At 41.1% G+C, this 25,502-nt stretch overlaps 1 protein-coding gene across 3 annotated transcripts in view; it reads right to left on the bottom strand.

The window, feature by feature from the left end:
* Positions 1-2,509: 2,509 nt before the first annotated feature.
* Positions 2,510-25,502, bottom strand: part of gnb1a (guanine nucleotide binding protein (G protein), beta polypeptide 1a) — a 255,500-nt gene continuing 232,507 nt past the window's right edge. For all 3 annotated transcript variants that reach the window (XM_084333888.1, XM_084333887.1, XM_084333886.1), the window contains exons 10-11: positions 6,323-6,437; positions 2,510-4,729 (exon numbers count right to left, since the gene is read on the bottom strand). In XM_084333888.1, coding sequence (XP_084190014.1) covers positions 6,331-6,437 — 107 coding nt within the window. In that variant the 3' untranslated portion in view covers positions 2,510-4,729; positions 6,323-6,330. The remainder of the gene's footprint in view (positions 4,730-6,322; positions 6,438-25,502) is intronic.

The raw sequence follows: 25,502 nt of genomic DNA, 5'->3' as shown, positions 1-25,502 counted from the left end.
ATGCGCGTGCACTCAAGGACGCGCTGTGCTCGACTCGGCTCGTCTGTTTACCTGCCTCCCGGCGCTACCTCGCATTATCATAACAATAGCCTCTAGGCCGGTGTCTTCAACCACGTCTGGACTCTTTGTGATGTAAATATGGAATGTCCCAAGTTGCTGCTGTTTACAGAGTGTATTGTTGTCCAAAGGTGAATGATGTATGAGGACGTGTCTCACCGTTTGGAATTGACAACTGTTTTGATTTAACCCTTCATTCACCATCATTCACCTTCGGACAACAATACACTCTGTAAACAGCAGCAACTTGGGACATTCCATATTTACATCACAAACTTTGGGACTGAGTAGATAATTAATTAATCTTCTCTTTATTTTTATTATTTATATTAAAACTGAATCAAACCATAAACAAGGTTGCCTGTTGGGATGTTAGATCCTAATGTGAAAAACTGATTTTATATGTCTGCACTTTATGTGCTCATTTTATGCCTGTCTTTCTTCTGTTGTGAAGCACTTTGAGCTGCAGTTTCTGTATGAAAGGCTATACAAACAAAGTGTATTATTATTATTATGTGCGCGAGGGAACATATGCGCATGCGCGCGGCGTCATTATCCTGCGTGCCGGCTCAGTCCATATTAACAACGCAAGCCTGGCCGTAACGAATAATTAAAAAAAGATACCGTTAACTGGAATATGTTGTGCCTTTACCTTGGATTATGTAATTGGTTTGTCATGACAAACCAATAAAATATCGCATCGCCGGCTGTCTCTGGCTTGCTCCAGCGGACACCAGAGCTCAGCCAGCGGCGAGAATATGCTGCCGCGAGCGGCATCGCTGAGCACAGGGAGAACATGCAAACTCCACACAGAAAGGCCCGGGAGATACCCCCCCTGGGTAACTGGCAACATGGTCCCCAAGCGGGAATTGAACCCTGGACGTTCTAGCTGTGAGGCGACAGTGTGAACCACTACACCACCGTTATCCTTTATGGGGGAAACCCAGGAACTGATGATCCTGATTGATTGATTGATTGAAAACTTTATTAACAGATTGCAGAATGGGTACAGTACAGTACAGCTCAATACATACAATTGTTAAGGGGATGCAGACCAGAGAAAGACTTTCGTCTTGTTTACATCAGGGTCCCCCATTTTCAATTCATCGTAACATATATGACATACAGATAGACAGTACTGCTACATCTATACATTTATGACATACCAGATTTGCAAATACAGTACTGTTTGTGATACAAAAAGAGCCCAGAAAAAAAAAATCCTTTCCTCCTTGTGTCTGAAAAGCTTATAGTGCACACTGTTTAGTAGGCATTTGGAGTATGTCAACATATAACATTTAATTTAATTTCAAACCTTTATTTATTCTCAAAGAGACATTGAGTTTTCCCTCATGTCCAATGCTGTAGAGATTACAGGCTTATTAAAACGGATAAACACAAAGGAAAATAATATCAGTTTAGATAATTAGACATTGAATAAAAGATACAAAAAAGAAAGAAAGATCAAAATGAAAAAGTTACAAAGTGACGCATGAATGGCCAGGAGTATGTTGCCAGTGATGTGCTGCACTGCCTCCAATACTCTCTGTAGTGATTTGTGGCTGTGGGCAGAACAGTTCCTGTACCATATCTATCACCAGTAATAATTCTGAGAGCAAAATGATAAACAGTCTAGGTTTCAGAGTGGAAGGAGCAGCACTTCTATAGATCTCCATAATCCCAGACAGAGAGAAAAACTGCTTCAACAATCCTCTTTCTGTTAATCATTGGGATGTTACCCTGTTCCTGTATAGTGCCATGAAAACAGAATACAAGATATTGATGTCACTTTATGGTGTTTGTATTTTTTTTATGCATTGATACTTTATATATTTAAATTGAATTGTTAAAATTATAACAATAAAAGTATGAAAAGAAAATGACTATGAAAGTAAGTAATTCCATCAATTGGGTGGGAACTGATGCCATTACCGTACTGCTTAATTTGCAGCCCAGACATATCACATAAATGTGATATAAAGTTATCACAACATAGAAGTAACTTCCTAATCCAAAACATTTAATCAAAATCATATTTAAGACCCTTTTAGGCATAACATCATGATTAAATGTAAAGACTTAAGACCCTGTGGGAAGCCTGGTACTGGACAAATCCCAGTAGTGAAAGTGTCACCAGCTTGTCCTCGTGAAAGAAAATATTGCACAGGGGGAAAAACAGGCAGATATAATAGTGGAAAAGAAATTGTTTATTTCATTACAATAAAACAAAACATGTTTGCACCATTCTAACCGCCGTGATGACCATTCCAACCTTAATGATGACCATTCCAATTTCAGATACTGTAGGACCATTCTAACCTAAGATGACAATTCTAACCTCAGTGATGACTATTCTAACCTCAGTGATGACCATTCTAACATCAATGATGACCATTCCAACCTCAGCGATAAAAACATTCTAAAAATGGAATGACACTCGCAACACAGTAGCTCATCTCAAACTGCTTTTTATTACATCTTAAATAACAGTACATTTTAATATAGTTTCTATCTTGCATCCAGCTTTCGGTTGTACATCGACTTTAAAATTAAATACAAAAGGTGAAAAGGGAACAGTGGGGGTGCAGAGCTCTACAGTTATTTCATGGAGAGATAGAGATAGAGCAAGAGAGAGAGAAGAGAGATAAGGAAAGGGAATTTTAATAAATTTTAAAGATTTATTTTATTTTATTTGTTTTGCCAACTCCAGGCCTAACGCACAATTACAGCACATGTTTTGTACAGAATGTTGCAGAGAAAAAACAGAATGAAAAAAATGCCACTACTGCTAAAAGAAAGAGCGTCTCTGTTAACAAGAAGGGAACAACAGAAAAATCTGCCATTCAGATGCTGCAAGTTTTTTTTTCTTCAATTTTTTTTTATTATTAAAGGACAGAAAAAAACCTGTTTGTTATAAAATGCTTCTTTTTCTTTCGTCAGTGGAATTTGTTTGCTACAGAAGGAATGACATTTGATTTGTTCCATTTTGAGTTGTGTGTATGTACGTGTGTGTATACATTTCAAATGTTTACATTACTTTTAAATTCAAGGAATCCCTCTCCCATGTCTGGACCAAGTAACCGTTTATGTAGCGGAGGCTGCTTCTCAAGTGCATAGCTTTGACATTTTAATTGAATATTGTATGCACAGAGTAGCAAAAAAAAAAAAAAAAAAAAAAAAAAAAAACTATATAAATACCATGTAATGATGATATATTCAACAGGTTATTTTCTTAAAGAAAAACATCAAAGGACTTAATTATCCATATGCACCTTTTTTTGAACTTTTTTTTAAGCAATTCTACAGCATGCGATTCTAAGAGTTAACCCACTCATGGCAGACAACCAAAATCTTTTTTTTTCTTTTTAACTTAAAAAGTTTTTCAATATCATTATTTTCAAACATTGATTTATACAACATGTCATTCACAGAGTAGTAACTGCATTTCCAAGCACGGAATGGGCACCTCTGTTCAAAGAAAGAACTCCGGAAGGAAAGCCAGGCTATAAATGGAGGTACTCCCTAACCCACCAAATCACATCAGCGCTCCAACCACGGGCCACAGGAAGGAAAAGAGGAAATAACATTTTTTTCAAAAAAATTAACAAAATTATAAACCGATGGGTTAATCTTCATTTAATTATTCTACATTGTCGCCAGACAAAAAAAACATTTTAAACAAAAAGGTGAAAGAATGGTTCAAATGTATTTTGAGTGTGTTGGTTTTTTCGTTTTTAAAAACGAGCATTCATTATCATAAACAGCATGTGCTTGGTTAGTTAACTTAATTTTTTCTTGTTAAAACATTATCTATATATGCAAAGTTAAAAAAAATTGTGCAAACAAAGATTTGTAGACTAGACGGAGGAAGAAAAAAACAAACTGTAAAAGTTCTCTTGGGACTAAATATACAGAAGGATCAAAACCCTGAAGGTGGCATGAGGACTCCCCTGTTGAAGCAGTTCTCTCCCCTTAATTCTCTGACGCACTAAAGCTGGATTAAAAATGACATGATTCATTCACGAGTTCTCTTTTTATTCGTTGATTCTAACAAACATGATCTCTAAAATATTCTGTGTAAAGACTAGGATAAAACAAAAAAAACAACAAAGCTTTCGATCCTTATTTTCTTTCCTTTAAACATTAACAGACACAACAAATTTAAATAAAAAGAGCTCACTGATCTAAAGTTCTCAAAAAAAGAAAAAAGAAACAAAATAAACATGGCCTAAAAAAAAAAAAAAAAGATTCGATCACTGACGTGTAATAACCTTCACTCAAAAACGGCATACTGAGAGCGTATGACAAATTCTTCTTGGCGGGGTGGTAGGGAAGTGAGCGTTCGTATTAAAATGTTTTAATTTACTACATTAGCAGACGATGGTCCCAGGAGGAATGATGCACAATTTGTTTCCCCCTCCGTTCCATTATTTTTTTTAAACCACTGAATTCCTCATCATCTTTTTCTTTTCTTGTTTTAAGATGAGTGAGTGACAGACAATTGTGCTCTTTTAAATGATAAGGAGAGAAAAAAGAATTTTTGCCCTTGGTAGATGTTTTTTTTGAGGAGGGGTGGGGGTGTTTCTTTTTTTTTAAAGATTGGATATGCAATAAAATCGAACGTTGTGATGTTGGAATGGTCTTCCACTCAACTTTGGAGTCCGGATGCCATCTGGAGAGATAAAGAAAAAAATTAAGACATTAACACAATATTACAAAAAAATAGCTTGCCTTCACTTCAGAGAAGAGAGTATGATTACATGAACACCCGATAATAATCGCAATACTTAATTATTCCATTTTTGAGTTGGTGTATTTGTTTACAATAACCCCAATAAGCTCTTGATTATGATACCTGCGATTTTCCAGTATACTGAGGTATGTAGACATCTGGTTTATTCCAAGTGGTTCTTGTGATGTGTGCAAATTCTTTATCCCTAATAATAGTCTGTTTACACATCTGTTTATTCATGTATGGATACTAATGACCTGGACAGTGGACATGAACATGCATATAAATGGCTCATGTCACACCAGGACCCCAACAGATAGATGAACTAGATACTGTAAATGCTCCACATTAGGGCTGAACGATTAATCGATTTTAAATAGAAATTTGAAACGATGCAATTAGCAAATCGCAAAAAAAAATTCAAATCGCAATCTTTTTTTCTTTTTCAATTTATTTAACCAGGAAGTCCCATTGAGATACAAGATCTCCTTTGCAAGTTGTTGTTATTGTTGTAGGAACGGTTTGGGAGAGGGAGGTAAGGGGTTTTAGATTGTGTGTTGTGAAGTTTAGACTTCAGAGAGGGAGAGTCAAGTACAGAAAAAAAGGTACCGTTGGGTACCAGTATCGATTCCCAGGTAAAAAGAAACATTTTCAGGCTCGGTGTCCCGAACAGACCCACTGCGTAGGCCAGATGCAAGCCGCATTTTACAATAAACCTCTGTGGGGCTGCTTAAAAAAAAATATTATAATGGCAAATTTTATCGCAATATCCGTCAGAAAAATCACAATTAGATTATTTCCCAAAGTCGTGCAGCCCTACTCCACATCACTGCACCTTCCTTGTCAACCACCAGTTGGCAGTATAGACAAACAATAAAGCCCACTCCATTTGATAACATTACACAACCTTACCTTACTACTGCACATATACATCAACATCGCTGACAGCAGTCCATTGCTACAGCAAGTAGTTGAAGGACATTTCCACTGAAACTGACTTTCAGGATAAAATTCTGCAAAAGTAGACTTCAAACCTTTATTTAAACTCGAAAGGCAACGGAGGTTTCCCTAATTTACAGTCACGTCGAGTGTACATACAGAGTAAGGATAACAATAAACTAAAACATGTACAACGTGATTGACAAAGGTTGGAGATCAAGGTTATAAACTCTGCAACAGAGGGGAGAATCTCAAGCTTGTTGAGAGTTCATGCCATGAGCTAGGGGCATCATAGTAGATCATTCTAATATTAGGTACAGAAGCATGACTGTCGATGAAACTTTATTTCAACCATCTCATCTCAATCTTATCCCAATACACCTTCCTAAAAAGGTCATGAAAACAGAACAGAAAAACAAACATTTGGGCACATTTTAGGTTAAAGTCTACTTGTGCAGAATTACAACAAATTAATTTGGGTGGAATTTGCCTTTAACACTGATATGTGTATCACCAGCAGCTGCTTCAGAATGGAGCCTGCATGGGGGCGGGGGGGGGGGGGGGGGGTGGGGGGGTTGCGACTGGTGTGCTTACCTGCAGACTCAGTTCCAGATCTTGAGGAAACTGTCCCAGGACCCTGTTGCCACAGCCATGCCATCATCAGTCACGCCCAAGCAGCTCACGCGGTTATCATGCCCGGCCAGGACGCCTGCAGAGAAGGAGCAAGAGAGAGAGGGAGCAAGAGAGAGAGGGAGAGAGTTCAGAGAGTGAAAGAGTGAGAGAGAGAGGGGGGGGGGGAGCGAGAGAGAGAGAGAGGGGGAGAACACAGAGGTTAGCAGGTGTTCAGGACAGTTGCAGTCTAGCCTACCTGAAAGGACATTGCTTCATTATTGTTAGAAACCACCCAATGTGCCATGTATCGAGATGATCATTAGACATTCGTTGTGGTTTATGAAAGTATTTTGAGTGTAAAATCCAGTATGAAAGTCAGTCTCAAGTGCAGGCCAGGGCGACACGTGAAATACAGCGGATGCATCAAACACGCGCAGGCCTACTAGCATGCTAGTTTCACAGAAATTAAATGCCGCTTTTGTTGTTGGTGAACCGGGGGCTGCCTGATATAACTCAAGTGTTGGTCTTCATGTTTCAGCAGCATTTATTTGGGGGGAATTTAACATAGAACACATGTGATGATGCAGTGACTGACTGTAAATAACAGCAGTGGCCTGTTGCATGTTATTGGTATCTATGGACCTCAGGGAATGTATTCACAGTGTCCGACATATTGTGTCTGTTACTATGCTTGAGTAAAATGTAATGAACCAAAGGAGAATATAAATGATAATTTTTTCATCTTTGATGGTGAATAACACCATGCTAACATTGACCAGACGTGAAAAATTGCCACCGAGCTCATTCAGCACTTTCTTGTGTACAAAGAATCTAAGCAAATTAATAAAGGGCAGATGATTTACAGGGTTTTTTGTAGATACAGTACTGAATTTTGCCATCCGGACATATGCAATTTGAAATATGAATAACGAATATAGAATATCAGGCCTAAGCACAATTACATTAAATCCAAAACAAAATCAAAGACGACCTTGACAGGTGGTCAAAACTTAAAAACTCAGTACAGGCACGGATATCAATAGTTAAGATGGACGTACTACCTAGAATCAACTTCTTCAGCTCAATGCTACCGTTACCCCCTCCAGAGGGTTACTGGAAAAAATTACACTCCTCCACATACAAATTTATTTGGAATAACAAACCACCACGTATAAAAAGATCCACCGCACAGAGAAACAAAGCAGATGGTGGTATGGCATTTCCAGATTTGTTCCACTATTTTAAGGCGTACACTTTAAGACCATTGACAACATGGTTTGATCCCCAAGCATTAGTATCCTGGAGAAATTTAGAAGAAAATATAGTAGCTCCACATAGACTGAAGGACATAGCATACACTAAATTATCAATTAAGCAATGCGAACGGAAATTTGGCCCCATAATTACTCATGCGATCCGGATATGGCGTGAAACACAAAAAAAATATTCTAACCCACATAAACGGCATAATCATACTCCCTTATTCAATAACAATGCACTCTTGATTGGAAAACGACCTATAAGATTCCCTATATGGGAAAAGCAAGGCATACACTCATTAGGTGATGTTTTCAACAAACAGGGTTTTTGTAGTTATGAAGAAATACGCAAAAAATGTAATCTCACCGAGTCCACATATTACTTTTACGCACAGTTAGTTATGTTTGAAGGCTCACGGTGTTCCATTAAAGATACCAATTGAACACCACAGATACCACAAATTCTTCTATGAAAGAGACATCGAGAGGTTTTGTTTCAGATTTTTATCATCAATTACTAACGTCCTCGTATGAAACCCTCCACCTAGACTCAGTCTGGAGAAGGGATATACCAGACCTGGAAAAAGATTTTGATTGGCAAGAAGCCTGGGAAAATGTTCGATTTACATCAAGGAACCCGGACCATCAACAAATCAATCTTAACTATATTCACAGGACATACTTGACTCCTATAAGACTGAACAGAATGGGTCTTAAACAAGACTCCAAATGCTCCTTATGCACAAATGGGGACGAGGGGACATTTATGCACATGTACTGGGACTGCCCACCAGTTAAGATATTCTGGAAAGAGGTGACCCAGCAATTATCAAATCTCTTAACTCTGAATATACCTGTACACCCCTCTGTATTACTGCTGAATTGTGTTTTTGAGTGTGCAGTACATCCACAGCTAAAGAGATTGATTTTATCGGGTATCACAGTGGCTAAAAAGCTGATAGCATCACGATGGCTCCAACCGGAAAAAATGTGCCGAAAGGTCTGGATTATTACATATCTCGATGTGATTTATCAAGAAATATCTACAGCAAGAATTTTGGGTCTCAATGAATCCAAAATGACAATGTGGTTAGAAGTGGTGGAGAGAATAAAAGCTAGCATATAATGGTAGTGTCTGGTTAGGAGCGAGGGATAATGGATGGATTATCCAATGGGGGGTCCGGGAGGGGGGGGTACGAGCTAGAGCATATGTGTGTAGGGTATTAGATAGCAGGTATTAGGGGTATATCCTGTATAAGACATTTAACTAAATGGTGATTTCATTGGATGTGCACTGTTAATAATGCTTGTATATCTTATCGTGTGTTGTCATGTTTGTTTATATGTTTGTTTAAAAAAAAAGAAAAAAAAAAAATCAGGCCTATAAATGACCTTATTATGGCCAATCTGGATTTAGTACCACCAGGCACCCGTAACAGGGCAGAAAAGACCAGTGAATGAAATCGACTGTAAGTACAGTTACTTTTTTATAATGTAAATAGCTCCGCCATTTCTCATCCAATTGAGACACGTTTTTTTTCCTAGACGTTCAGAGAAAGGTAAAGAAACCAACTATGTTCTATTTCATGGCAATAGCGTTCAGGTTTGTTCGACCCGTGAGATATAATCACAAAATAACGTCAGAATTCTTCGCAAAGAATATTTTCAGCAGATTTCACAGAGGCTGGTGTGAGCTGGGTAGTGTATTCTTTTATGAAATTTCGATGTGAAATAAATCTCGGAAGGGGTTAAAACTAAATATCTTCAAAAGCTTAAAACTTATATCTTTGCTCAGGCCTTTAAATGAGATATCAGGGAGGCTTAACTCATTGGCTGCCAGCCATTAGACGTGCCCCGTGGTAGCACTGCCACACTTTAAAAGATAGGAGTGCGTCACCTTGTTTGTAGAGCTATAACTATATTCTATATTATAGCTATGGATACAATACTATGGCCCATTTGACATCACCTATCTATCGTTCAATATGTGAAAAATAATAATTTTTTTCATCCATACGTTCCCGTGTAATACTGTGGTGAATATAAGTATAGTTATAGCGTGGCCTGGGGTAATTCCAGAAAGGCTGAGAATAGCCTTATACGTCAATTCTACTATAAACGTTGCCGTTTCTTGCCTGCACACACTACTATTCCCAAATCAAATCTATAGCATAGGTATTATGTTTAATCATGAATGCATGAAAGGGGGGGGGGTTGTCGTTTTTTGATGTTTTGAAACTTTTGATCGTCACCGACGGCATACGTTGTGGAGTAATGTTACACACATACGTTGCGATCGAGGTGAAGACATGGTTGGATCAACGCAGGATTGGATCATATAGCCCTAACCTTCACTAGGATGTACCCCAAAAAGAATACTCCAATTATCTGATTGTGAGTCCCAGTATTGGTGTCGATCGTGTCGCCAACATAATCCACCACACATCATGCATCGGGACCATTTGACGCTTCTCAATCCGATCGTTATAACCGCTCCATTCGCCTGACAAAGACAAGTGCGCCCGGTGACATTTGACCGTTGCACAGGCCAAGATACAAGGTTTCAAAGGGTGCTCGATACCGCCGTCTAGCTGGATGCGACCGGTATTGCACTTTGGCGATCGCAGACTCATTCCCTATGGTAACACCAAGGTCCCTGGATGAATAATGAATAAAAATATCGGGAAAAAAAGGAAAAACTATCAAATAATGAGTATACCCGTTGTTGGTGTTCAAGCGTTGGCTCCCAATAACGAGTAAACTTGTTGTTGGCGGGGAATGAGTTAATATCTTGATATCTTATTAATATCAAATTATCAGTATTTTGGCTGTACTATTATCAACACTGATTATTGAATTGAAATTTAGGGCAATTTTATTTTATTGAACTATTTTATTACACTGCAAATTTTACTCTTTATTACTATTTTAAAACGACCATAGAATCAAACTCAGAATAAACAAAGAGGCCTATTGGGATGTTAGATCCTAATGTCAAAAATTAAAATGTCTTCACTTTATGCATTGATCTGCCAATTTTGTGCAAATTATATGTCTGTCTTTTTTAATGCTGTAAAGCAGTGGTTCTCAACTGGTCTAGCCTCGGGACCCAACATTTTCCTTAGTCATTAAGTCACGACCCAAATTTTTTAACCACTATGATTTATTTCAATTTTTATTTTTTTTGCAATAAAAACATGAAATAACACAAAAAAGTGCAACAAAAGTGCAACTAGGGCTAAAAACCCAATGAAATAAAATAATAATAAATAATATGCTTCTTAGCAGACTTCTTAGCTTAACATAACGGACCTAAGTTTGGGGGAACTAATGGGATAACTGGGGTTGCAACAAAAGTGCAACTAGGGCTAAAAACACAATGAAATAAAATAATAATAATAATAATAAATAATATATCCTTCTTAGCAGACTTCTTAGCTTAACATCCCAGGGAACTAATGGGATAACTGGGGATGTTGTTTGCTCCTGACAAGAGTCTCAAAGTCTGGGGTGATGGTAGACAAAGCAACTCTGAGATCATGCTCAATGTCCAATCTGTTCCTCTGCTTTGTCTTCAGCGGGACCAGAGCTGAGAAGCCACTTTCACAAAGACAGGTAGTCCAAAAAAAAAAAAAAAAAAATCACACATCCCACTCAAAAAACGGCCCGCGACCCACTTTTGGGTCGCGACCCACCAGTTGAGAAACACTGCTGTAAAGCACTTCTTGTATGAAAGGTGCTATACAAAAAGTGTATTATTATTGTTAAAGCGTGCATTGACCATAAACTACATCTCCCACAATGCATGACCCGCGAAGTGACGGCATCCCGTGTAGATCGCAGTGTACATCAGTGTTTAACTACAGCGATTTCACCAACAAGTAGAATTGAGAAATATCTTCATTAACACTTTCAATGCCGGAGCTCGGTGCACGATTTAATGCTTCCTTGCCACCACCCACTTCAATGATAGAGCTCTCATATTTGCAAACGCATAAACGATGTCTTAAATGATGCGTCTAATCTGGCCGTCGCTTATCAATGACTTGTTTGCAGTCAACATTGTCGAAACGGATTTTTTTTTAATTGGTTCATTTCCGTTTTATACCATTTTGAAAAACGCGTTTTTTTTAAGTTTCAGGAAAATATAAAGATTGTGATAATCAGCCTTTACTGGAATATTCTGGAATACAAAAAAAAATAAAAAATTCTGCCTATTTATGAATTGTTTTCAAATAAACGCTAGATTATCGATAGTATATGTGTACTTATGCACGCTAGAGAAGCGAGCTGAAAAATCAAATCTCTTATTTCCTGATCGCACACACACAGGGCACATGCTGATATCTGTGAAAAAAAGCTCTGATTATCCTAAAACTGGTAAAATAGATTCCTTACCTCAGATCAGATGTTCTCCAAAAATATTATTCCAATTCCTGATAGCCATTCCAAATATCCATCGCGTTTATTGATCCAATGCTGGGTACTGGATATATGTATTCCACGCTGTTTTGGGGCTCGGCAATGAATTGGATCCTCTCGGGTGACTTGTCTGAGAAGTCAAATGAGGAAGCTGGATTCCCCCCCCCCATATGTTTTCATGCAATCCATTCCAAAGGGGTGCAGTACCACAGGGAGACGATAGGGGGCGGCATTTTCCCAATGGAGCTCAGAGAGTTTGCAGCACTAACGTGAGACTAGATTGATGAAATATGAATTCAAATTGCTAATAAAAAAACAAACGAGATCTATCGTCGTTGGCAATGAACGGTCGACATGAACAAACGGGATATCTCGTCGTTGGCATTGAAAGTGTTAAAGATGCCAACATGACCAGGAAGAGAAAAGTTGATGCAGATGGAAGGCAGTAGGGCTGACCTTCGAAGCTTTTTTTGGCAATCGAAGCTTCGGGGCCGAGCTTCGATTTTAATTCGAAGCTTTGAATAAATTTTTTTTTAAATTAAAAAAATTATAATATATATATATATTTTTATCTTATGTTGTGGGACTTGTACAGCACATTCATTCATTCATAAGCTGCCAGGGTGCAGTGGGGCTGCTCTCACAGCCAACGACATGACATTACATAATTATGTTGCAACCTTCGTCTATCAAGCAAACAATTATATTATATTTAATTTATAATTATATCAGACAATGCACCTACAAAAGCAGATGATTACAATTAAATTAGCCAACTTGGTAACACATTAGTCATAGCAGCATAGGCATAGCCTTATTAATGTTGTGTGGCGTCGCCGTCGTGTACAACGATACTTACGTTTTTTAGGTGATTTGACAAAGTTGTTGTAGAGTTGTGATATGCCATTTTCTTCTGGCATATCTGGCACTCTGCTTTTTGGGCATTGTCTTTGCATATTTTAAAGTGTAACCACACGTCTGATCTTCTTCGTCGACATGTCTGCTAGGGCTGGGCGATAAAACGATAACGATAACTATCGCGATAAATTATTTCCTCGAAATAAACATGAAACGTGGTCGCAAAGTTTCGATATATCGATTTCCAAGCTTGGCTCCGTATACGCACAACAGCTAACAACCAATCAGTGAAGGAGATGGCCGAGAGCGAACGAGATCCGGAAGGAGACCCAGAGGTACTAGGACTCACTCAACAACAAGGCTTGCTAGGCTAATTAGCTTGCACGGCGTTGTTTTATATATTTACGTGCCGAGTATGTGTGTGTTTTGAATTCTGAGGCCACGTTTAAGTAGTGTGGGGTATACAGTGGACGTCGTTTCAATATATTGTGGCGGAAGAGTATTTTAGTGTAATATTTAGCACATTGTCATGGAATACACCACTTATAAACAACAGGCTAGCTAGGCTAATTAGCTTGCACTGCGTTGTTTTATATATTTACGTGCCGAGTATGTGTGTGTTTTGAATTCTGAGGCCACGTTTAAGTAGTGTGGGTGGGGTATACAGTGGACGTTGTTTCAATATATTGTGGCGGAAGAGTTTTAGTGTCATATTTATTGTCATGAGATGCTCCGCTTGTCGGCTACTGTTAACGTGCGCGGACTGATGACGACATCAACTCGACTTGAGACATTCGCAGCAGCATAAGAAGTTAATTAAACTTGACAGACATTATATCGACGATAATTATCGATATCGAATTATATGAAAATAATTTTATAATTTTATCGCGATAACGTTTTGTCATATCGCCCAGCCCTAATGTCTGCTGCACATGTCCTTGTTTTCAACACAGATAATCTCCACGTGCTTGTTGTAGAGAGGTGGAGTCGAGGCGCCGCTTACTTTCGTTTAATTGGAATGGAGGCGGGAAGGCGCCGCTTACTTTCGTTTCATTGGAATGGAGGCGCAAGATTTGAGGCAACATTTTTATTTTTTTTTAAACTTCGATTTTTTTTTTAATGTTCGAAGCTCGTGCCATCGAACGAAGCTTCGAAGTATTTAAGACAGCCCTAGAAGGCAGTTTCAAGAAAGATGGGAAAGTGAATGTATATTTGTGCTTCAAGGAGTCTTTTGTGTATCAGGCGGTATCGGTTGTCAAAGAGTACAATCTACTCATTTAGCCTCCAAGAAAAACAATAAATTGTCCCAAGAATTAAGGATCTAAATGGTTAGACCATAGTAAGAGCAACCAAACCATAACATGAATGGTGTGTGTGCATGTTTGGTAACCCCCCTCCACCGTGCTGTCGATAGCTGTAAAGTATTTATGTCTCTGTGGGGGGTCTTCCGCTGCCCCTCCTCTCCCTGCTCTACACTATGACTTGCTATATGATAGGAACAAACATCTGGCTTCACAAACACACCCACTGTCTACTTGCTTTGGCCGACTGTGGACGGTTATTAGGTTTTATTGCAGTGTACAAGCCATTATAAGCACTTATAAACAGACTTACAACATGTTAAGTCTCGTGTCATGACTCATGAAGCTAATTGAAATGTGGTAATTAAATTTGGTTATCGATACAGGACACTGCGAGCCATTAGACACTTCCAATACAATACAATTAATTATGAATATCCTACAGTATGCATTATTGATGTTGAGCACATTACAGATGTACATGGGCATCTTAGATTAGATAAATGTATAACTATAAATACACTATGGTAGTAAGCCACACTGAACAGTGGTATAACTAAGAGTAGGTATGGGATATATATATATATATTAGAGGTGGGCATAGATTAATCTTTTTAATCTAGATTAATCCATCTGCAATCCTGGAGTTAATGTAGATTAAAATGGCTCATTTGAAGTCTGCCGAAGGCATTCAAAATATGTGTTCTACCCAAATAATGACCAGAAGTAAGTCCTTACTTTTTCTTTCCTCCTTACGTTTCTCAGGCCATGTAGCCCATTACACCATGAGCCCATCTCCCGTTTCCAAAATGCATTACAGACGGTTTGAAAAAGCTGTTTTGCTATGATAATTGGTAATGAAATATCAAAATAATGTTCAATAAGATGTACTTGTGTTTAATAAATTGTTTTATTCAGAACACAAATAATGTTACCAGTCCAGTAGTCACTCAGTAGTTATGTGACATGGCTTGACTCAATCAGTCCAATCTCTACTTGTCCTTCTTCCACCAGTCACTCAGGCAGACCAGCTTGTTCACATTGGCTGGTCACAAACTAGCTCTCTTCTTCTGTACAATATGGCCTGATAAAGAGAACAGTCTCTCGCATGGGACAGGTGAGGCGGACCTTTAAAAAAGTGAATATCAGGAAGGCAGCAGGACCGGACGGCATCCCCGGCCGCGTCCTAAAAGTCTGTGCCGGCCAACTGGCCCCGGTATTCACTGACATATTTAACCTGTCCTTAGAACAGGCTGTCATCCCCACCTGCCTGAAGAAGTCCACTATTATCCCTGTACCCAAGAAATCCAAGCCTGCTTGCCTCAACGACTACCGCCCTGTAGCTCTCACCTCCATAGCCATGAAGTGCTTTGAGAAGCTAGTAAAGGGCTACATCTGCTCCTCCCTCCCCATCAACATGGACCCCCTGCAATTTGCATACCGCCCCAACAGGTCCACGGAGGACGCCATAGCCCATGTGCTGCACACAGCAGCATCACACCTGGACAAGAGGAAGGGGAACTATGTGAGAATGCTATTCATCGACTACAGCTCGGCATTCAATACCATAGTCCCCTCCAAACTCATAGCCAAGCTCAGGGACCTGGGCTTGAACTATGACCTCTGCCAGTGGGTCTTGGACTTCCTGACGGGCAGACCCCAGGTGGTGAGAGCAGGCAACTGCACCTCCTCATCCATCACCCTCAACATAGGGGCCCCCCAGGGCTGTGTTCTGAGTCCCCTCCTCTACTCCCTGTACACACACGACTGTGTGGCTCAGCGGAGTAGCAACACAATCATCAAATTTGCTGACGACACAGTGGTGGTGGGCCTGATCTCTGCAAACGACGAGAGGGCCTACCTGGATGAGGTCAAGGTCCTGGCGGGATGGTGCCAGGAAAACAGCCTCTCCCTGAACGTCAGCAAAACAAAGGAGATGATTGTGGACTTCAGGAGGTCGGGGGTCAAGGACTACAGCCCCCTCAGCATCGACGGGGCACCGGTTGAGAGAGTGAACAGCTTTAAGTACCTCAGAGCCTACATATCCGAGGACTTGACATGGACCACACACATCGACAGTGTTGTGAAGAAGGCACGACAACGCCTCTACTTCCTCAGGCGCCTAAGGAAGTTCCAAGTCAGTCAGAAGATCCTTAAGAACTTCTACTCATGTACAATAGAGCATCCTGACTGGCAACATCACCTCCTGGTTTGGGAATAGCACTGCACAAGACCGAAGCAGACTACAAAGAGTGACGCGTTCACTTCAGCCGAACGCACAATTGGAGGGGGGCTCCCCACCCTCCAGAACATTTACAACAAGCGGTGCAGGGGCAAGGCTAAGAGAATCATTAAGGACTCCAGTCATCCAAACAACTGCCTCTTTGAACTGCTGCGGTCAGGCAAGCGATACCGGAGTCTCAAGGCGAGCACAGAAAGACTCAGAAGAAGCTTCTATCCCCAGGCCATCAGGCTGCTCAACGAACAATGAACACTACACAACAACCATCAAACGCACATAGCACACACATCCACACGCACACACTCACTTTAAACAAACACACTGTAGCACCCACTCCCCACACTTTATAGCACACACTCACTTTAAACAAACACACTGTAGCACCCACTCCCCACACTTTATATTTATTGATAAAGGATTGCACTACAACTCGTACACCTTACTGTAAATTGTACCTAAATTGTACCTCATCCCATTTCTGCTTTGCACTATATAGTATTGTATATTAGTACACTGCATAGTATTGTATATTATATGGTAACTCAGTTACGTCTATTCTGCATCGAACATTGTACATATGTCTATACTGAACACTGTGACCTCATTTTCTACTTCTAATTTACATGCTATACTATGTTATTTGATACTTATCTTGTCTAGCACAGTCTCTGGAGCGTAACAGTAAGAAGCATTTTGTATAAAAGTATTCTGTACTTCTGTATGACAACTATTAAAGAAACTTGAAACTTGAGGCAGGGGTCCCCAAGTACTTCAGGGCAATGTGGGCCAGCTTACCATAGACAGCAGTGTGGTCTGACCACCACTTCAGTGGACACTGATCCAAGCTGGCACTTGGCTCTACCTTGTACCTCTCCACAGCATTGCGTACTGGTGTGTCGTCATCTGACTCCGACTCTGATCCCATCAGTAGAAGGGCTGTTTTCTTTTTAGCTTGTAACTTATAGCTTAACTTAGTTAGCAGCTAACGTTAGTTAAAAAGGTTTTTAACCGCAACGGGCATATAGTAATAGCGAGGATATAAAGCATGTTAAAGACGCATTTATTGGACGAGTTGCTCGCGGAGTTTACATAGAACAGCGCGACTCCCAAGAGGAGATATCACAGGCTGTAGAACGCAGGGCTGAAGAGCTGCTTCTTAAACTAAAGTGTGGGTACTGCTCAGCCCCTCCCTGCACCTGGAGCGGTATGTGACTGTAGCCGCGTTTTGAATACGTCATCACAACAACACGTTCGGTCCAACTTTGAGAATAGATTAAGGGCGGTAATTATTTTTAACGCACGATAAGAGTCCGCCGTTAACTTAGCCCGGTAACGGCCCGGCCTTAATATATATATAGTACAGTGCACAGAATGGGTATGTATACAGGATAAATCATATCATCATATAGATAAATATATATAAGGTATATACAGTGTTATTGTACATGGCTATCATACAGTGTTATATGGGTAGATATCACTGTGTATTGATCTACCGACCCCCTGGGAAAAATAGCTCGTTCCTCGCTGATTTTGGTGACTTTTTAGCGTCCATTATTCGCTTGGACAGGGTCCTGTTGATTGGAGACTTTAATATCCATGTAAACAAGAGCTCCGATAACTTTGCCACTGACTTTTTAAATGTTAGACTCGTTTCATTTCACCCAGCACATCTCCGGTCCGACGCATTGCAAAGGCAACACGTTAGACCTTGTGTTCACTATCGGGTTAAAAGTCAGCAATGTTAGCACAGAGGAGTTATTGGTGTCCGACCACAGTTGTATTGTTTAACCTATCTTTCGATAATGACTTTGTTCCAGTGAAGTGTGTTAAAAGCTCTCGTATTGTCAATAGCACAGCTATAGATAGCTTCCTTGCCAGCTATGATAGGAATGTTTTGGTGTCCTCTGTTGATGACGTCAATTATTTGGTTCACAAATTCAACACACACTGTGCGGCCATTTTAGATGACGTAGCGCCCCTAGCAACATGCAGCGTTCGTCCTGTGAACCCCTCCCCCTGGCTTGACAATAACATCTGTGAGCTCTGCTCAGGCGTAACTGCCGCAGAGCAGAGACGCTGGAAAACCTCTCATTTAGAAGTTCATTGTCTATATCTCAAAGAGCTGAGGGCTGAGTTTAATAACTCAGTAAAGTCCGCCAGGGCTGCTTATTTCAGTAATTTAATCTCATCCAACAAGCACAATCCCAGAGTATTATTTAAAACCATTAACACGCTTGTCAGCCCCCCCTCCCCCTACACCAGTGCTGTCAAATGAGGACTGTAACCGCTTTCTTAACTTTTTTGTCACCAAGGTTGCTAATATAATGGCAAACATCACTCCTTCTCTATCCCCCCTTCCCCTCCATGCCATCACTCAAGCATCCCTGAGCAATTTTTCACCTGTCTCTCTGGATGATCTCACCATTTCAGTCACCTCCATGAAGACCTCCTTGAGCCCCCTAGACATCCTTCCTACATCCATGTTCAAGGAAGTTTTTTTCTCTGTCGGCCCTAGTCTAGTCAGCACTATTATAAACTCATCCCTAGCCTCTGGTTCTGTCCCAATCTATTTTAAGGAGGCAGTCGTACAGCCACTCCTCAAAAAGCCCAACCTAGACCTCACCATCCATAACAACTACAGACCCATCTCCAAGCTGCCTTTTGTATCAAAGGTGTTAGAAAAGGTTGTAGCCAACCAGCTCACCACCCACATGTCACAAAATAACATCTGACAAATTCCAATCTAGCTTCCGCAAACTCCACTCCACTGAATCTGCCCTTCTCAGAGTATCAAATGATCTCTTGATGTCCGCTGACTCTGGTGAATGCTCTGTTCTGGTCCTGTTAGACCTGAGTGCAGCGTTTGACACAGTCAACCACAGCATCCTTTTGGACAGGCTCTGGGAGCGCCTCTTACTTAAGGGAGAGAACGTTCTCTGTGGCTGTAGGTCCTTTTAAATCTGACCCCACCCCCCTCTCATGTGGGGTACCACAGGGATCGGTGCTAGGACCACTCCTTTTTGCCATTTATATGCTTCCTCTAGGCCTCCTCATCAATAAATTCACCGGCATTAAATACCACTGCTACGCAGACGACATACAGCTACTTTGCTCTTTTAAACCGGATAAATTGGAGAAACTCAGCCTTCTCCAGGGCCCTCATTTATCAACAATTCTTAGATAGTGTTCTATCTTTGTTCTTAAGCACATAATTTAGAATGTGTGTACGCACAAAAAAAACTGGATTTATCACACGTGCGTACACAGGTCGTACGCACACCTGTCTTGATAAATATCACTTTGATCCTACGCTGCAGCTCGTGCACGGTTTTATGTATTTGCATATAGCACCGCCCGTAATTAACCATATACGGTAATGGAACACCCCCATGAAATGTGGAAAAGTGGACTAAGCCGAGGGAAGCGTGTTATGGAGAAATACGTGACGGGGTGACAGACATGTACACGTACGGTGATGTCGGATATGATATCTATTAACTTAAAGACCATATTAACTAATAAAGACCGTGCTGGAATATGACTGCCTTTTTCCGTTTTGTTCAATTAATACCCAGGGATAAAATGTCTCCTAAATTGTATTCCAAATCGCGACGGATTTTCCGCCAATTTTCTACCTGCTGCATATGATTTCTAGAGGCATACAATCTATTTTGATGTCGGTATTTGGTAGCCTATATAAACAATAATACGAGAGCATATTAGTAGGGTCATCTGTGGCACTTCCGTGACCGTGGAGAGCGAAGGTCCGTTTCTCAATGGATTTGTCATCTAGGAGGGTTAATAAACAAATTTGGCCGGGGTGTATTTTTTTAAAAGGCGGGGAAAATTTGTGAGAGACCAAAATCCAAAATGGCTGCTGTGGAAATGAACTTTTTAATGGTTTGAGCTACAATGATGCACAATACATGGTTTCAGAGCTTATTTTGTTCAATGAATACATAGTTGGTGTTTATATAATGATTTGACCTATTGTTCAAATGCTTCAAATGCAAGATGGCTGCCAACTTTGAGCTCCAAAAGGGATTCTCTTTCAAAATTGTTAGAGCCTTCATATTAGGCTCTAATGAAAGCTCTGCTCATGATGAGTTGAATAATATACAGTATAAGTACACAGAAGAAATCTCCGAAGTCAATAAAATCAATGTTTGCGTGTAAACAACAGTTGCTGATTTGCGGTTTTCCATTAAATAGGGTAGACTACTGAGAATATGGTGTCCAGTTCATCCCATCACATTTTCATAATGAACCAAAAATAATTTTGCACTATAGCCTAACATAAAATAGTATTCTGTATGCAAATCTAGCAAGGTTAGTTGCTTGAGCTGAATTTAACCCTTGTGCGCTGCTTATTTATCTTACTTTGATGTTAACAAAAACTCTGGGTCCAAATGGACCCGTTGTGTAACTCAGTACCAACCACCCCAAAAAAATAAGGATTATTATCCAGTTTTGTTTTGTACTTCATTACTAACTTATCATAACCAGTCCCCATATCAAACCTTATTTTATATGTCCCCATATAGCCCCAAGACACAATATACCTATTTATTCAATCGAAAATAGGATTATATTCATTCATGCTGTTCCCCATATTGAAGAAAATGGGTAAATATTTATGCAATCTGACTATAACAGGCTAATATGAAGACACTTTATTGAGTAAACTGCTTTGTGGGTTTTAGAACTGTATTATGGAAATAAATCAATATATCAGAATGAACTTGACAGGAATCCAAACCGTGGTTATTTATTGGTGTTGCTGCAAGAAAATTTGTTATGCCACTCTCCCAGCCCCCCACAAGATGATACAATGTATCTATGTTTGTGTGGGAATGTCTCGGTTTGTGTGGGAATATTGTATTGTACACCGGTGCTTAAGCAAGCCAGGCGACACAAAGACAACGAAGGTAAAAATGCTCAGTGTTCAAGATCTGAAATGCCTGCTCAGAGTGCTTTATGTAATGAAGAGGCAGAGGGACCGTCACCAAAGCACCTTCGTTCGTCAGTGGGTGGGCCTCTCCATGACAAAACTAAATGTGTGTGGTGTATGCAAGGTACGGACATGAGGCACCCGAACAGGAAACAAGACAAGCTGTTAAGAATCAACACACAGTCAGCATGGCGCTCCTTCAAGCGCCACACAATCCTCATAGAAGATGAGGAGCTCAGGGATCGTCTCACACGACTAATTGAGTCAACGACAGCACTGTCAGATCCTTACGCAAATTATATAATGTACCACTATGCCTGTTGGATGAAGCATTTCCACCACACAGTCTTCAAGACAGATGATGCATAGGCGTAAATGTCCATGGCATGACAAGGAGTAAAGATCTAATAGACACTCTGCACAAGAGTGGTGTCTGCATCAGCTATGCAGATACACTGCTCCTCTATGACCACTGGGCTTTGATGGATATGGAGGCATCAGCAACCTGCCCACAGGAGATCGCAGACAGCAAGCCAGCTATCGTGATCATCGACAATGACGACTTCAAGATTGACACTATGACAGGTGACTCTACAGGAGCCCATCGAACAAATGTCATGTACATGCAGCCAGAGAGCTATGAAAAGAAACCAGGCAAAGAGACTGCTGAAACGCTCACCAAGAAGAAGGAAATCTCTGCACAGCTAAAGCAGAAGTGTGCAGAACTGACAAAGGTTTGCCAGTACAGATGCCCCCCTGGTAGCAAGAGTGAGCCACCTGCTCGTCCCAGGGTAGATCCACCAGTGGATGAGTCAGCTCCGCAGCATGCTCGCTCTGTGATACATGCACTGTCTCGTGTAGACAATCATGGTACAAGACCACGACCTGAAGAGCAGCGAGTTCCAGGATACAGTGGTGCCCAGTCCTGCTGTCATCCACCACCCAACAAGAGCAAGCCTTACTACCACACAACATACAATGAACCTCCAAGCAAGTCAGTGGTGAATGACATCATGGTGAAACATGTGGAGGCCATGCGGCTGAAGAATATTCCATTCTTTCTTGTTGGTGACCTGCCCACCTACAAGACGATCACTCAGCTCAAGGCGGATAATCCAGAAATGTTCATGGACATCATCCCAATCCTCGGAGCTTTCCACCAGCTGATGTCCTACATCTATGCCATCTACAAGAGATTCAAGGGCTCTGGAATGGCAGACACTCTGGTTACAGCAGGGGTAGTAGTGGAGGGGTCGGTAGACCAAGCACTAGGAGGAAAGCACTACAGACGGGGAGTGCGGTGCATCCTGCTCTTGAGAGGTTCTTATCCAAAATCAACTGTCAAAGATTCTTGAGCACAAGACAGCTTACTGTGATCCACACGTCCCAAATGTTTTCCCAAAACCCTAAGACATGTTCCCAGGTGCTGCTGAATCCAGTGAACTCATGGTCAATTCAGGAAACAAGGTCAGATTGCAAAAACTTGTGAAAGAACAGGTGAAAACACAAGTTGGTCAAGTGCAGGGTGATATCATATACTGTGAGGGAAAAGTGTCAACCAACCTCAGCACTGGCGTGCCTAATGGAGACTATATGTCTTCAAACATCCAGAGGCAGATACAATGCTGCTCTCCGCCTATGCAAAGGTGAGGACCACCAACTACACTGGACCTGTTGTTCTAGACTGCGGAGACACAGACGTGTTTGTCCAAGCAGCTTATGTCTCGCAACAAATCAGAGGTGATCTGCTGATCAAGCGCAAGAATGCATTTATCAACTGCCGTGCAATGTTCTCTAAAGAGGTTGCAGACATCATCATACCTCTCCATGTGATCACTGGCAGTGACCACACCTCAGGCTTCTATGGCCATGGAAAGAAAAAGGTGTTGGAGAAGGTGATGGTTGTTCCTGAGGCAAGAGAGCTCCTGGGACGAGTGGGTGAGAGTCTGGAGTTGAAAGATGAAGTGAGAGTGGATATGAAAGCATTTGTCCTCTCAATTGTTTACGCTGAGAGTGCAGATGTTACGTGTGGCCAGGCCAGAGCTTCCAAGTGGCACAAATTGAAGAAGAAGTGTACGATTCGTCTCCCACCTGATGAGGACTCCTTGGATCTTCATGTGGAAAGGACAAACTACATTACATATTGCCAGCTCCATTACAACCTTCAAGAACATCCTTCCCCCATTGGTCATGGCTGGGAACTAGTGAATGGGAGGTGCCGGCCAGTGCGTCATACCCTTCCCCTCTTGCCCCAGCAGCTCACATCTCATAACTGCTCAGATGAGAGTAGCAATGATGATGAATGGAGTCAGTGTGGAGAATCAACAGATTCTGATGAAGAATAGTGATTCTGTCTCCGGTTCTCATCATCCATCAACAACAAGTTGTTACGTTATATCGTCTGCTTAGCTTACTTTATATCCATCCCTACTCTGAATTTTGTGTTTTCTACCAGCCTTTTTTCTCCGCCCTTATTTCCTTTATTTTTTAATATTGTGATGTGAACATTAGTGTGTTTTATTCTAACAATTATATTTTCAGTTTGACATTACATGGTTCAGTTGCTGTGTCAGCCAGAGGGAGATGCTGTTGCCTCCAAAACTGCCCTTGAGGCCATTAGGCTACTAGTTGATCAATTATTATTTTGGAGTGCTATTTGTTGAAGCACCATAGTTACAAAAAATATATAAAAAAAAAGGAAAAAAACACCTCCCTTTTGACTGTTCACCTTGTTGTAGTAAGGGAGCTTGAGTACCTCAGTGAACCCTGAGAGCTATGCCAGTAAGAGGAAACTCCTAGCAGGTTTTACCAAACCGGACAGGTCTAGGGTGAGAGGTCAGACAAAGCAGTCAGACAACCTTGTGGAAACAGCATCTGGGGCCAATAACCCACCCTGCTGAAGCAAACAGGGGTGATCATGTCTCCGACTTTCACAGATGGATGAGTATGGTGGATTATACCCACCTATCCCCTCTGTCCATAACGCAACTCATCATGAGCAGAGCTTTCATTAGAGCCTAATATGAAGGCTCTGTGACGATTTTGAAAAAAAATCCCCTTTGGAGCTCAAAATTGGCAGCCATTATATAAACACCAAATATGTATTCCTTGATCAAAATAAGCTCTGAAACCATGTATTGTGCATCATTGTAGGTCAAACCATTAAAAAGTTCATTTCCACAGCAGCCATTTTGGATTTTGGTCTCTCACGAATTTTCCCTGCCTTTTTAAAAAATACACCCCGGCTAAATTTGTTTATTAACCCTCCTAGATGACAAATCCATTGAGAAACGGACCTTCGCTCTCCACGGTCACGGAAGTGCCACAGATGAACCTACTATATACCAGTGCATGTGAGCGGATCGGAGCGTGAGCGGCGCGGGGAGCGGAGCGGGCGGTTTTGACGTGAGCGAGGAGTGGGTTTTAAAATGGGTCGGCGCGACGTCCGGAGCGAGAGTTCTCCTCCGCTCCAATCCGCTCCGGGCCGCTCACACAGTGGTTTAACACTGATGTAATATAGATGTAGTACAATGCCAAAGCAACAGATGGCGATGTACAAACATGAAGGCCATTTTCAACCAATGAGAAGGGTGAACCTGTGATATCCTGTTCAGGCTTTGTCACTCACATCCTGTTCAGTTTTGCACAAAAAGTTTTGACGCCATTGTTGTTGTCGTTAGCTTACATGCTAATGTTAATGGCAGCGACCATAGCATTGTGGCTAGGCTAGCTATCATCGCTTAATAGAGCTAGTGAATGGATAAACAACGTTATTTAACATTGCAGAATGGGTACAATTACAATGCGGCTCAATACAAACAATTGTTAAGGGGCCCAGGGGGTGTAGACTGTTGTAGTTTGAGCTAATTTACAGCATGCTCCAAAACAAAAACAAAAAAATCTGCCGAGCGATGTGCCGTGGGGAGCGCTCGATTCAAGGTGAGCGGTGAGCGACTTGGGGGCGGGGTCAACATGAGCGATTAGCGGAGCGGACCAAGCTTTAAAGAGCGAAGAGCGGATTTCTCGCCCGCGCCGATCCGCTCACGTGGCCTGCTATATACAAGAACAATGAATCTCACTGCCATGTATGATGTAGCCTATACGCCATGTGTAGCCTGCCTGT

The sequence above is a fragment of the Notolepis coatsorum genome, assembly GCF_963971535.1.
Source record: "Notolepis coatsorum genome assembly, chromosome: 17".
NCBI classification, from domain to species: Eukaryota; Metazoa; Chordata; class Actinopteri; order Aulopiformes; family Paralepididae; genus Notolepis; species Notolepis coatsorum.
Note: the sequence above shows the minus strand (reverse complement) of the source record. Positions and strands in the feature narration are given on the sequence as shown.